The sequence below is a fragment of the Daphnia magna genome, linkage group LG1 (assembly GCF_020631705.1).
Source record: "Daphnia magna isolate NIES linkage group LG1, ASM2063170v1.1, whole genome shotgun sequence".
In the NCBI taxonomy this organism is placed as follows: domain Eukaryota; kingdom Metazoa; phylum Arthropoda; class Branchiopoda; order Diplostraca; family Daphniidae; genus Daphnia; species Daphnia magna.
In genome coordinates this window covers 13,562,980-13,576,852 of record NC_059182.1, presented here as the reverse complement: position 1 = coordinate 13,576,852, position 13,873 = coordinate 13,562,980, and the positions used below count along the sequence as shown (strand labels likewise).

Genomic DNA, 13,873 nt, shown 5'->3' with positions numbered 1-13,873 from the left:
GCCATTGTGAATGATGTACAGGTATATACGTATACGTCTACTTCCTTATGATGTCGACTCGGTTTCGAATCTTTCATGATGTCTTCTTGTTAGTTATCAAGGAAAAAGCTAAAGTAGATTGACAATGCGCCCCCCCACTTGAGCGTAGTTAATTATCATGGCGTTACGAGCCGAATGAGCAAATCTTGTTGAAATTTTTTAACGTTGTTGCGTGTATATGACGAACGGCTTATGGAAGAACCCCAGGTGGCGACAGCTGACCCTATTCACATAGTATGCACAACACGAGCAAACATTACGGGCCGTCCTTTTTTTTTTTTTTTTTGAATTTTCAATATCGATTCAAACCGGCATCCCCCTTTCTACGTTTGACAATGAGTCTCGCATGTGTGCCTCTTTTTTACGTCATCACGGTTCAATGTGTTTCCCAGTGCGCTTTAGAATATTCCACCTGTTCTTTTCATATATTTTTTTTTTGTTTATTTTGTTGCATCTTTTTTTTTCTTCTAAAACAGATTTCTACTATACACACACACGAAAATTAAATTTTGAAAACTTTGTTTTGGTTCCGCCCGGAATGTTTGTAACTTTTTATTGCCTCCGCCATCTTTCTTAAAAAGGTCGCGTGTAAACAAAAGAACCTTGTTTGTTGTTGCGCTTGTTATATATTTTAGGCCGCTGTCTTCCTCTTTTCCAGTTATTAGTTTCCTGTTGTTATAGTCTGTTTTTTCTTTCTAAACCTACCGTTATCATCTAATCACTTTTACTTATTGGAACACGCTCCAAGCTTTTTTCCTTTTTTTCTTAAAGTGTATCCGGCAAAATAGCGGGCGGTCAAAGGATGTCGTTCAAACGCTCGCAGCGAATGCTTCACCATGTATGTATAGCCTATATGTATATGTATATATATATATCTATATACGTAGTGGTGCATCCGCGTTCAGCTGATTACGGGGCCCTCCAATTTTATCCGACTCTAGCTGTTGTATATACAACATCCTGTGTGCAACAACGAAAGGCAGGAAGTGAAACTTTTTCTTTTTTCAAAGTGTTTTATCGACGTAGTCTAGTAGTTGGGGCTACACGAAAACATGTTTGGTTGTTTCCTCTTGAAGAGTAATAAAGAAAACTGTAGATTGATTTTGAAGTCAAAGATAACACATTGACATTCAATCTGGGTCAGTTTTTAAAAAAAAGGGGGGAAAAAAAAATTTAACCGAAAAATGTCTCCTTGTTTAGGGCATCATAAATTTATAGTCAACCGACAGGCCTCCAATAAATATGCACGGGGATCGTATAGACATGTAGATATTTATGTATATACATATAGGCCTATAGTCTTTTTTTTTTTTTATTTTTTTGGACCCGGCTGTAAGGAGGGGTTAGGAAAGCCAAAAAGAATCCGACGGATTCTTTCCTTTTTACTTTGAAAAAATAATAATAATATTCCCACCCGAAGAAAAATCTGAATTCATTGGCTTCTCTCTCCTTTCTTTTTTTGGACAATCGCATTCCGTTAAATTGTTTTAATTCCACATTGTTTCGGTTGTATAATTGATCTACCCGTCGGTATGCTGTACACACACACACAAAAATAAATCCGACCGAAAACGTAACAAAATACTAGACATTTTTCCTAAGCTCTTGTTTTTCTTATTCTCTCCGTGTTTGGTTTGTAGGACACGCCTAAAGATTTCTACGCCGCGATTGTCATTTTAAAGTCTTTTGCGCTAATGCTCGAATAGTTCTCAATAAGTCCAGCAGGTCAGCAGAAATGTCTAACGTGGCCAAAAAGATAGCCGATCAAACGGCTGACAAAGAATACGGTTTCCAAAAAAACAAACAATTCGAGCGAGATGGGATTAGCTATATCTATTACTCTTCTTGTTCGGCCTGCCAGTGATGGCTATCTAATTTGTTTTTGGCTTTACCCAATAGCTGTATACGATTCGTTGTTCGAGAATGTGTCGGGCCGTCCAATAAATAGGACTGAAGGGGAGGAATAAAGTTAAAAAAAAAAAAAAGATTTTTGAAAATAAATAGATGCAGGCAGACAACGGCGGCATTTCTTTTTTTCGGTTCAACTGGGATCTTCTTCTTTTTATTATTACAACACACATGGACAAACAAGCAACAAAAAGGCTGTGTACACACAGTAAAAACATGGGTTGGATATGTATAGAAGAGTTTAGGTTAAATCTTTTTATTTTTTATTATTTTTTTTTTCTTGATATTTATTTTATTGGAGACACTGTCGTGTTAATTGCCGGGCGGTTCGATGTCGTCGCCGCTGCCGCAGTCGCCGCAACCGTTTGCCGCCTCACCGAAAATGGAGGGGGGAAAAACACTCACCATCCGAATCCACAATAACAACACAGCCAAAATAAAGAAAAAGCCCACCTCAAGAAAAGAAAAGAAAAAACAAAACAAAAAACAAAAAAAACATTTGGGTTTTGGTTGTTGCGCCGATAAATAATAAATAATATGACAAGTGATGCTATCATATAGACTGTCTCACTTTGGGCTTCTTTCTTGTTCACATGTTAACAAGGCCAATGGCTTTTAACTCTGCCCAGTTGTTTATACTTTATCAGGTTCTTCCCATCGAAATAGAAATTTCAAGGCAGATTTTTGTTTTGTTTTTTGTTTTTTCTTCTTTCGTCCCTCTATTTTTTTTTTTTATGAGTTCGGATTTTTTGTTTTATGGAGGGGAAATGATATTTCGTTACGGAGGAATGAAACGTTTTGTATTAAATTCATTTTAATTCCGCGCCCCTCCCACCCAATTTTTTTTTTTTTTTTAAGGATCGTATAAATAATTCTAGCGCGTTTTATTTTTATCTTTTATTTTTTCGGAAGGCAACAGCCGCAACGCACAATACATTGCGCACGAGCAATTAGCGAAACGTCATGTAACGCTGCTGCCTTGTATAGGATCCCTTTTTTTATTTTATGTACTAATTATTCCTACGAGGGATAGATATGTGTGTAATATCTAAACGCGGGCGCGTGTCCAATCGCTCAGTCGGGGGGCGCAATACGCCCCCGTTGTTGAATAAAAAAGCCATTGAAATGCAAACTATTGCAGCGTTCTTTCGAAAACTATTCAATCCGTTCGCCAATTTAACTCGGTGAAAGGGCTGAATTGGCCTCCCTTAAATTCTACGCTTATTTAATTTTTTTTATATTTGTTGAGAATTTAAACGAGCCATTAGTCTCGATTTGTGCGTTGACGCAGTTTAATAACAAAGCGAAGAAAAAATAATAAAACACGGAGCCGGTGTGTTTCTCTTACGTCCGGGTATCACGTCACCACGGCACGTGACCTATTAAAGTCATAAATATAAGCGCATACGCAAGAACTGTTTGACTCTTTTTCATCTTCTTTTTTTTCTATCTCTTTGTGTGTGTGTGTGTGTGTGTACTTTTACGTTTTATTATTGGTTGCGGCTGGCGCCCATTTACACATTAAAAAAACTAGCAGCATAGAAGTATTTATTAGGGATGTAAATTTTTATGGCTTTCTGTCCTTTTTGTTCCTTGTTTGTTGTTATATCACTGGGGCGCAAAATAATGATGACGTCGTCGCAGAAAATGGCACCACCATACAACCCGAGGTGGCCAGAGAAAAGGAACACTTTTTGAAAATAAGTTTCCGCACGATCGAGTTTTGAATGCCACTCGATTTTTTATTTCAAATCCGAGCCAACGCCCCAATACCAAAATTCTTACCAACTTTACCCGTTTTTTTTATTTTATTATTTTTTACACCAGGATGCGTGAAGATAATTTTAGAGTTTAAAAAAAAAAAATCTCGCCCTTTGTGTTTAAAATTGTGTTACCGAGCAAATATGGCGACAACGCCATCTATAAAGAAAGAAAAACGGGTGACAAAACTGCGCGTAGGGATCAATTACCCAATAAATAACAAACACATTTTTCACTTCAATTCAAGATAAAATAAAATACCAATCATTTCGTGTTTTTTTTTGTATCGATTTAAACGAGCGCCTTCATTGGACGCAACGCGCCGCGAATAATAGCCGGATAATCCCCAAGGCTAGGGATTATCCTTTGAACGCCACCAACAGCACCCGGCGCGCTCGCCAGTTGATAACAGATCCGGATTGAGAAATTCTTTTGCCCTTTGTTAGCCAGGTGTGTGCAACAGTGGAAGATCATTTACAAGGCATTCAACACACAAGAGCCAATCAATACAAAAGAGCTGCGCTACTCAAATCCACATATATAGCCGTCTAATCACGAAATGAACAACGCCGTGACAACCAGCAGTAGCAGTATCCACACGTTGATCTCTCTACTGGAAAATTGAATAGAATTTCATAAGAAAAAAGAAAAAAAGGGAACACAAATTTCTCGCATCGATGATAAAAGCGTGTCTGTTGCGTGGCAAATGCCCTTTTGATAGCTTCTCTCTGCATCTATTCCGCACTGTTACACACGCGACCCCACATACTACACGTTTTTTTTTTTCTGGCAAAATTCCTTTTTACCTTCCAGAGATTCACTTCAGTTTTATTTTTTTTTTAAAGAAGAATTTCGTTGACGAAGAACCACCTGGATGGTAGAGGCCAGTAGGGTAACAGTAAATAGCGGATATAATATACTATACGTATATAGAGTTCGTAATGTAGTATATAATATAGTATGCCCTTTGTTTAGCTTTACACATCACATTGCGGAATGAGTTATAGGAGAGAGCGCGTGCGGAGTACTACGCTAGAATTCGGAAGTGTTTTATCGATTCGTACGTAGCTAACGTTTGGGAATGGAGGGGGGTGTACATGTCGTGCTTACTGGCTAACAAAGTGGATGCGCAACCTCTCCCTAGCTGACGATATGAGTTATACAGACATGATCAGGTTGCATGCGTGAAACCATTCATATCCCGAAAAAAAAAAAAAAAATAGTCAATGGGGGGTCGAGTTGGATTCATGTGTGTACCTGTTTTGTTTGTACGGATGCAATTCTTTGATACTCATCGCCCCTATTATTTTTCTTTACAAAATACACTCCCCCTACTTCCAAAACCCTTTTTTTGTTGTTATCCGTCCTACCCTTTTGGCCTAGAAATAATAGGTAGGTCATTCTGTACTGTACGATGGCTGTCATTAGCCTGTCACTAAGGTCATCTGCTAGTCACAGCAACTCGTCATCATCATCATCATCATACAGTCAAACAGCGTGGGCGGGACTGGGTCGTCATTTGTCAGCAGTCGGAGGGTTTTTTTCTCCCTTTTCACTCATTTGGCACACAACAACTGTGCCCATGGAGAAAAGAAAGGGAAAGTCGTGCATTCATCAATGGTAATATACCATACGATATACGGTAGAAACGAGAAAATAAACATTGGACTCGTCTCGATAGCTACTCTTCCCAACCCCATCAGAAGTCGCTAACTCCCGCTCCATTATCCTTCCTCCTACGTGTTTTTTTTCCCCCCATTTAAATAAAATGTAATGAAAACGAGAGGATATGGAACTGACTGCGTTATATGTCGCTCTGTAATTTGGGACGGGTCCAGCGACAACAGAAGTTTTGCGACTAATTGTTTTCCATCCTTTTTTTTTCGTACTACAACACATATTTTTTTAATTTATACTAGATGGGTTTCTCCTACGTGCTGTTGTTGTTGTGTGTCTATACCGGATGATGACTCTTTATGTTGGTGGAAAAAGATAAGAGCAATTATCCGAATTGAGTTCTTGTTTATGCTCCGTTCAGACAAACAACAAAAAAAAATTACAGGCAGAGAAATAGAACCTTGAGAGCTTATTCACGTCTCTCTTGTTTCTGCTGTTTGGGCTTCGTTCACGATTTTCTTGAAAAATGAAGTGGTAGAGGTCACAATTTGTGTTGTTTTTTGGTTTCCTTTTTCATTTCGACGCAACCCCGCAATATCTTCCTCGACGTTCAGTAGCAGGTATCAGTTTTTAATGGATCTATTTCTATTTGTTGTTTTTTTTGGTTGGCCTTCCCTCCCGAAATTTTATTTGACTTAAAAGTAGTTGATGGGGAAATAGAGTGAGTCAGAAGACGGAGGAGTATAGAACAATTTCACGGGGTTTTCGAGAAAAAAAAACCGCAGCTGTGCGGGATCACACGCATATGGCCGTCGATGAAGTTGTCAATCATTTTATCGTGCCCTTGACGACTCTATTAAATTTTTAATGTGCAATTTAAAATAATCCTTGCCCCCTGTTTGACCAGGTTTTTGATTTCCCTCGCTACCACTTGAAACGGCCCTGACGAGTTGCAGTTAGGGGAAGTGGTCTCCAATATCCACACCATGTGATTTGTACGTAAGCAAATATAAAATCGGATTATAAATAAAACTATGAAACATGCTGTGACACAATGAAGGGGTGACAAGTTTAGATTTCAAAATATGCAATTTCGAAAGAACCCTCGTCATCCACCCCATTCTGGCTTGGCGACATGTGTAGGGTTTCTCATACGACATACGCATCTCGTCGTATAGAAATGCAGTTTAATTGAGAGAATTGGGACCTTCAGGTTTCACGAATTATTTAGCTAAAAAGGTCTTTGGCGCAATACTTGACGATGGTTGATTAATCTATTGATGATATCCATAATCTTTTGTTAGCTTTTGTCTGTACTTGCCTCTTTTGCAATGAATTTCAGCCATCTAGTGTTCAAAAAGCCAACGTCGTGTTACATGCAATGACGCCGCCTTGTGGTCCGCTAGCCCAGCTGCAGGTATTGTAAACACACATCTCAAAACAAAAACCCAATTATTAACCAAAAAACGCTGATGATTAGTTTGATTGAACGCAATCAGATATTCTGCATGTGACATGGAGCCAAGAAACTATAAAAGCGGAGATGTGGTTTGGGTAATGGCAAGCAAGAGACTCGGTTGGTGGCCTGGCCGTGTCGAAAACGTGGACGAATTGCGCCAGGATCTAGTAGGAGATGTAACAGATAAAACCATTGCTGTTGTAAAATACCTGAATGAAGACAGTTACCAGTTTGTAGAAGATGAATCCATCATTTGTGCCTATGACTCAGACCAGAAAGAGGAGTACATATCCATTGGAATGAGTAAGCTTGCATTAGAATTTGGCGTCACCCACATCTTCCTTTGTGTCCTCTGTGAAGGAACATAATGACAAAGTTTTACATAATTTGCCAGCTTTTCGGTTTTAGACTTCATCATATCATTCTTTCATATAATATCAATGACAAATATTTTTCAAAACTCATTTCCCTCCTTTTTTACAGAGAAATATTTTGAGAAAAAACGACTAAATGAAACAAGCAGTCCTTTCATGAAATTTGCTGACAGTATCAGACAAGCTGAGAAATTAACTGGTGGCAATCCAGATATGGTAGATGATGAAAAATTTCAACCCAAAAAATCTGTACCTGCACAGTCTAAGTATATTTGAAGATTTTTCTCAAAGAATTGCCACACAATTTTAAATGTGGTTAAATGTTCATTGCAATCACTTTTTTTTTATCAGGTACAAAAACATTTTCGTTGACCCACGCGTAAAGGAAGCGAAAACAAAATCTCCCGTTAAGGGAACAACTCCACGTCGCCCTGGCCGCCCAACTGCCAACGAAGCTATTACACCTAAAGTCAATCATCCTCGCTTTCAGGGTCAGTCAGACCACGAAGTCAGAATTAGGAGGCAAGAAAAGTCACCTCTTGCAGGAAGCCCAGGAGTGGGAGAATACAAGTGTGACAGCTGTACATTTCAGACTTTCCGCTTAAACCTGATGGTCCTCCATAAGAAATCTGAACATTTGAGCAACTCAAGCTCTGCCAACACTATCACCACCAAGCAGAAAACTGCTCAAAAAAGACCGAGTTCCCCAACAAAAAAAACCGTTAGCAAACGAAGTAAAATCACCGCAGAACCCGACGGTGACCTTTTCGACCAAGTTAAGCGAAACCTGGAATCCAAAGAGATCGACAGCAAAACTTCTTCTCAGTCAAGGGCGTCTACAAAAACCCAGGCGTCGCCAAAAACAGCCAAAACGCCGAAAACAGCCAAGATTCCTAAAACACCACGTACACCTCGGTCGGGCAAAGCTTCAGCCACTGCATCATCGGCAAAGAGTCCAACAGCTAAACCAAGCGAAAGTAAGACACAGTTTAATCCGAAAAAGAAATGGCTAAAATCCCTCCAAAAAGAAGCCAATCCCGAAGTTAAAAACAAATTAATGGCCGACTGGGATGAAGACGATGAAGAAGAGAAGCAACAACAGAACAAACAGACGGAAATACCTTTACATACAGAAAAGGCTAAAGAGATTGAAGCCGAAAGTGATTCGGACAGCGACCTTCGGCCATGCAAGTCTGGCCTTCTTCACCAGAGAAGCGATGACGAAGAAGATGAAGATGATGCAATGGAAACCGAGCCGCTGAATGTCAAAAGTCCTGACAAATTCAACGAAGACGATGGTGAGGCTTCCAACACAGAAGAGTCGTTAATAGCTGGCATCAGCGCTGAAATCGAAAAACTTAATGCAGATCTAGATGCCACAAATCGTGAGGCAAGAAGTTCAACTTTAAATGGCGATTCAAAATCTACCGACAGTCTATCCCCGATAAAAGAAACGATGACAGCCAGCGTAAACGGCGTTGAACCATCATCACCTGATACTCCTCCAAAAGGCGAAGAGGAGATAAAGCAAGACGTTGCATCTCTTCTAGCCGAAACAAGTGTACCTACCATCCCAGACATTGCCGAGCTTAGTAAAGCAATTGAAATCGACAAGAACAAGATCAGTTCAACCCCATCAGAGGTCGAAGAAGATATGGATCAAGGCGTTGTAAACGATGAGCCAGAGAAAGTCGAACTGGATCAGCCAATGGACGAGGAGGAAATCAATCAAGTGGTTGAGAACGAGGTCGAGGACGCCAATCCACATCCTTCTTTGGCAGAAGAGGAAATGGATCGAGCTGTTGAGGGTGAGGTCGAAAAGGCCAATCCAGAACAGGTAGTTGAAAAAGAAGAAGCATGTCAGTTAGAAGACGGCAACGCCACACCTATTGAAAATCTGGAACCTCCAGTTAATGCACATGAAATGAATCAAAAAATAGAAATAGAGCAAAACGTGGAGATCGACTGTGAAACATCGGCAGTCGAAAAGGAGGAAACAGTAACCTTTCCGGAAGATGTGAACGAAAATGAACTAAAGAACGGAGTGGAAAATAAAGTCGAGGATAGATTCGAAACTGTACCGGAGGAGAACGTCGAAACAGTACCAGATGACAGAGTCGAAACTGTACCGGAGGAGAACGTCGAAACAGTACCAGATGACAGAGTCGAAACTCTAGCAGAGGACAGAATTGAAAGCATACTAGAGAATAGAGCTGAAACTGTACCAGAGGATAAAATCGAAAATGTGCCAGAGGACACAATCGAAAATGTGCCAGAGGACAGAATCGAAATGGTATCGGAGGATAGATTCGAAAATGTAACGGAAAAGACAGTCGAAGTTATAGCTGAGAATGGAATCGAAGCTGTGGCCGAAAATGGTGTCGTCATTGTAACCGAAGATACAGCCGAAGCCGTAGCCCTAACATCTCAGAATGGAGAGGCAACCGAAGTCGTAACAACCAACGGTGGCAGCAACATTCTAATGCAGATGGAAGGTGGGGAGACCTACATGGTGGTTTGGGAGCCTGGCAGCAACATGCAAGACTTTTTGGCGTGCGGGGGCGAAGGAGAGGATGGTAGCCCCGGTGCCACCCAAACGTTGCTTATCGATCCGTCCTCCCTACAAGCCGGCAGTGACTTAGAAAACTTATTTCAAATGGCAGTCGCCGCCTCTGCCGCATCCCAACCTCAACAGAACGAGCAGTCAAATTCAACGTAAGACCCGTTGGGTATAGTTTTTTTTTTTTTTTTTTGGCAAATGTTGTTACTCTTTTTTTTAAACCATTTTTCTTGAAACTCCTCGTGCAATTCATATTCAACACTACGAGTTTCAAAATTTTTTTTGAATTTTTATTTTAAGCCTTTGAAATGTTTTGCCGCATGAGAAAAACCACCGTTTTAGGTTGAAAGAGCAACATTGCGCTCGAGTGGCATTTTTTCCTGTAGCTCTGTTGTTTAATGCAACATTTTCTCGTCTCCTTCTTTATCTTCGACGCGAAGTGGAAAAATGATGCCGATAGTGTTGATTATCATGATAATGACCTTTGTATTCCCCCCTCCCTCCCTACCTTGATACACTCCGAACAGAGATACGAAAAACCAAAACTAAAAAAAAAACTACAAAAAAAAAATATAAAAAAAAAATAAATAAGAAAATAAAAAAAAAAAAAAAAAAAAAAAACAAGAAAAAATATAATACACGAGTGTGTATTGTTTTATGAAATTCCGTTCAGATTTTCCTTTTCACCATTCTATACATTTGTCTCGGAATTTGCATTCAGACAATGAAAAATGAAAGGAGACAACAACGCAAGTTGAAAGTAGTAGGTACGGTAGTGGGTATTGTGTGTAAAGTAACGGTCCAGAGTTACCTGGCTTGATGTGAAGTTGATGGATCTGTTATTTCTCCCAATTTTTTTTTTTTTTTTCTTCTTTCCTTTTTTGTTATTGATTATCATCTTTTGATACTTGCATCGGAGGATCTCATTTCGTTTTCTTTTAGAATGCCAATCTCTCCAAAAGGTGGTAGGAGATCATCCAAAAGTACACCCAAAGGCACACCCATCAAGGGTAATTCGGGCATTTATTTGTTTTTTGGGACTGAATTTCCTTCTTAACACACATGTAAATATAAACACATCAAGGTTGCAAACCCAAGCTAAAACCAATCGAAGAATTGCTGAACAAACATGGAGACGCGGTTGGGAAAGGTAATAGAGCAAAATTAGCCAAAAATTCTCAAGTGATACTAAAAGAAAGGATATTCGACCATCGGTATTTCATTTAGAACTAAAACCGAATACAGTGGTATGGTCGGTTGCAAGCTCTAGCCTGTTCTTACCGGGGGCCGTGATCGAGTCGTCGGATCCCGACACCTTGACCCTCGTTGCATTCAACGTTGAGGTCCCCAATAATCATCGCAAATACCGGCGCAATCGAGTGATTTCAGCCTTTCACCATCAACTCAACCTTGAACTTCTGGTATAAAACGGGATACATAGAAACTTTAATGCAGTTCGATTGACATCTGGTATGTTTTCCCTCTGAAACTTGTCCTGATAGACATTCGGCAGGAACAAAAATAAGGTAGCCGTCGGCAAAAAACTCGACTTATATTACGATCACGCTTGGAGCTTTGTTGAATTGCGCAGTAAACCGAATTTTGCTGAACTCACTGTCCGACAATATCTAACATCCTGCAATCGATGTAATGCCTTTTTCCCCATATATTCTCAGATAGGTTTATTATGATGATTCTTTTGTTGTTGTTATTTTAGCTCCCGTGAATCTGTTTTCTGAACGTTATTTAACGTCGTGCCCATTGGATGAGATTCTGGATCTTCCCGAGCCATTGGACAACTCTGACTCATCAGAAGAGGTCTCAAGGAAATTGTCTAACATGTGTGTCGTAAATTTTTATCAAACGTTTTTACGCTTTGTTTCTCAACAGGCGGTTTTAGATGCGAGTGAGTCAGAAAAGGGACGACAAATTGTGGACATCATGTTGGAACAACACGTCTTGACAGACTCTTGCCTCCAGCATTTAGCGGATTTTGTTACATCGCCTTCAGAAGAACAAGCCTTTAGAGTAAACCTGTACAAGTCGCAGAATTGGCAGCGGTTGACGCAGTCCGCTACTACGTCTGGCATTCTGGGAAACTCACGCGAGGTAGATATATGACATCGATCGTGGCTGTTTTGGCCTTCACGTAGGTTCTTCAAGAACCCTCGCAAAGTCCCCCCCACTCCCTCTCGATTCTCGACGCGAGTAAAGTTTCCTTCGTTTAAATAAGACAACATATTGAACGGATACAGATAACGTCATCTGTCATTATAGGTCTACTTTCCCTTGCTCACTGGGAAACGTGATGACAGTTTGCCAACGACAGGGAGTGAGAGGCACAGGCCATCACGTAATTTTCAGATTATGTGAACGCCATGCCTCGTCGAATTTTGTGCAAAACAGTGACACAAATTTCATAAAAATGTGAGTGAGATTGACAGATGATGGATGCAGCATTGCTGTCCGCATAATCGGAAACAAGCAAAGACTTGGAACTTGCAGCGATGTGTGGAAATCTCGTGGGAGCTTTCTGATTCTCATAGGGTGGTTTCTCGAGATTATTGTTCAAGGTGTTGGTTATATGGTTATACCATATTAACGGATCTTTGGACAATCTTCAGTTTAAAAAGGCAATTGTTTTCGTCCAAATCGGAGGGAACCTTAAACGTTTGAAAACGTTCACGCCATTATGCAACAAATCTTCCTTCGGAAATTTTCATTTTTCTGTGACTTGACATGTCATAATTAAACCGTTAAAAAATGAAAGCAGGAAAAATTGGGGTGGTATTAATTGCGATTATATGCTCATTTACTATGTAAATGCCGATTGTTTGATGCTAAAGATATCAAATCTACTTTTAGTTGTACAGCAAGCTGGCAAATTTCCTTACTGAAAACGTTCATCGCGTTCAAGAACTACAGGAAGGAAAGGATCATAAACGAGCTTTTACTCTAGATTTGCTACTGCCAGAGGTATATTCTTATTCTATAGATATGCATCTTCTATTTGCCTGACTTGTCTTTTTTGCTAATTCAATATAGGCCTTGATTTATGGTGTCCAGAAAACATTCCCTGTCACATATCAAGAAGCCATGAAAATTTTAGTTTTTGGTATAAAAGATCATGATAAATATCATGATACAACCACTTAAAGACAGATCTACAGATTTGCATGAAATTTTGGTAACATACATTCATCTTTAATATCTTGACTGTATCACTGTCTGAAGTCTTATCTATTTAAGTGCCTATACATGGTAATTTGCATAACAATACATTTTCAATGATGATGGGGCTCCTCGGCTTTCCCAAATTTTTTCTCCCAATAGGCTATATACTCTTTTTTTAGCTCTTCTCTACGAGCAAAATACTCAGGATATTGAGCTTTCTCATCATGGCTCCAATAGTCCAGCACCCAGTCGGGAGATTTGAGCTCTCTTCCATAGGCAGAACCACCAGGTGACTCAGCAACTGTAAACCAAGATATGTAAAAATCAGCCAAGTTGGATATCAAGAAAGTACTGGTATGGTACATTTAAGGGGGTGTGTATGTTGCTTCTGAAACAATTCCTCCTCTGCATTTGCGATGAGAGTTTGCACTTTCAGGGTATCCGTTAGGCTACGGTTTTCGTCAAACCTTTGCCTCAGCAATACGGCATTGTATCGAAATGCAACCCTAAGAAAGTTCATAGAATGGTGTCATATATTACACTCTATGGAAATACAATGGCAGTTTCTTCCTTACCTATTAGATGTACATTCTTGGACGTGTCTCACAGCTCTTTTATAAAGTCTACATACTTTCTGGGTATGTCCAATAACTTCGGTTTGGAGGTACGCCATCTTGTACTATCTAGAAAACAACAGACACCATTGACAATAGCTGACTAGCAGAACGAACTGTTCTAAACCATCGATGTCATATATTTATACTAATTACTAACTAAAAATCATCAGACATCAGATTCCAGCCTATCGACTCTCTACCTTGAAAGCCTTAAGAATTCCATATTTTACTCGCAAAATAGAAGCAATAATTTTGAAATCCACTTCCAAACAAAAACCTGAATTTTTTTCCTTTTTTGTACAAAAAATAGTTGTCTCTGAAGTTTTTGAAACAATTAAGTAAATTAGCATGCATTATAATTTAC

The 13,873-nt window shown here is 39.6% G+C and overlaps 2 protein-coding genes across 3 annotated transcripts; one reads left to right on the top strand and one right to left on the bottom strand.

Moving 5' to 3' along the window:
• The first annotated feature begins 6,624 nt into the window (after positions 1-6,624).
• LOC116927337 lies at positions 6,625-13,016 on the top strand. Of its 2 annotated transcripts, none has more exons than XM_045179105.1 (12): positions 6,625-6,742; positions 6,806-7,087; positions 7,268-7,424; positions 7,510-9,873; positions 10,661-10,728; positions 10,803-10,868; positions 10,946-11,139; positions 11,221-11,365; positions 11,436-11,536; positions 11,609-11,827; positions 12,584-12,694; positions 12,764-13,016. In XM_045179105.1, exons 2-12 carry the CDS (start codon positions 6,841-6,843, stop codon positions 12,872-12,874), a joined length of 3,783 nt encoding a protein of 1,260 aa, XP_045035040.1. In that variant the 5' UTR covers positions 6,625-6,742; positions 6,806-6,840; the 3' UTR covers positions 12,875-13,016. The 2 variants fall into 2 exon arrangements, with proteins under 2 accessions (XP_045035040.1, XP_032790243.2); XM_032934352.2 differs by having other exon boundaries at positions 6,677-6,742; positions 6,825-7,087.
• On the bottom strand, positions 12,940-13,629 carry LOC116927372 (NADH dehydrogenase [ubiquinone] 1 beta subcomplex subunit 9). The gene is made up of 3 exons (XM_032934386.2): positions 13,468-13,629; positions 13,256-13,398; positions 12,940-13,193 (listed from the first exon to the last, which is right to left on the bottom strand). The coding sequence occupies exons 1-3, from the start codon at positions 13,563-13,565 to the stop codon at positions 13,003-13,005; spliced, it is 432 nt and encodes a 143-aa protein (XP_032790277.1). The 5' UTR covers positions 13,566-13,629; the 3' UTR covers positions 12,940-13,002.
• Between the last annotated feature and the right edge of the window lie 244 nt (positions 13,630-13,873).

Excerpts from the sequence above, each read along its gene's own strand:
- LOC116927337 (XM_045179105.1), top strand. The coding sequence starts at position 6,841 with ATGGAGCCAAGAAACTATAAAAGCGGAGATGTGGTTTGGGTAATGGCA. Across the intron at positions 7,425-7,509 it reads TCTGTACCTGCACAGTCTAA|GTACAAAAACATTTTCGTTG; the intron begins GTATATTTGAAG and ends TTTTTTTATCAG. Across the intron at positions 10,869-10,945 it reads TGGAGACGCGGTTGGGAAAG|AACTAAAACCGAATACAGTG; the intron begins GTAATAGAGCAA and ends TATTTCATTTAG.
- LOC116927372 (XM_032934386.2), bottom strand. The coding sequence starts at position 13,565 with ATGGCGTACCTCCAAACCGAAGTTATTGGACATACCCAGAAAGTATGT. Across the intron at positions 13,399-13,467 it reads CAAGAATGTACATCTAATAG|GGTTGCATTTCGATACAATG; the intron begins GTAAGGAAGAAA and ends GAACTTTCTTAG. Across the intron at positions 13,194-13,255 it reads ACATACACACCCCCTTAAAT|TTGCTGAGTCACCTGGTGGT; the intron begins GTACCATACCAG and ends CTTGGTTTACAG.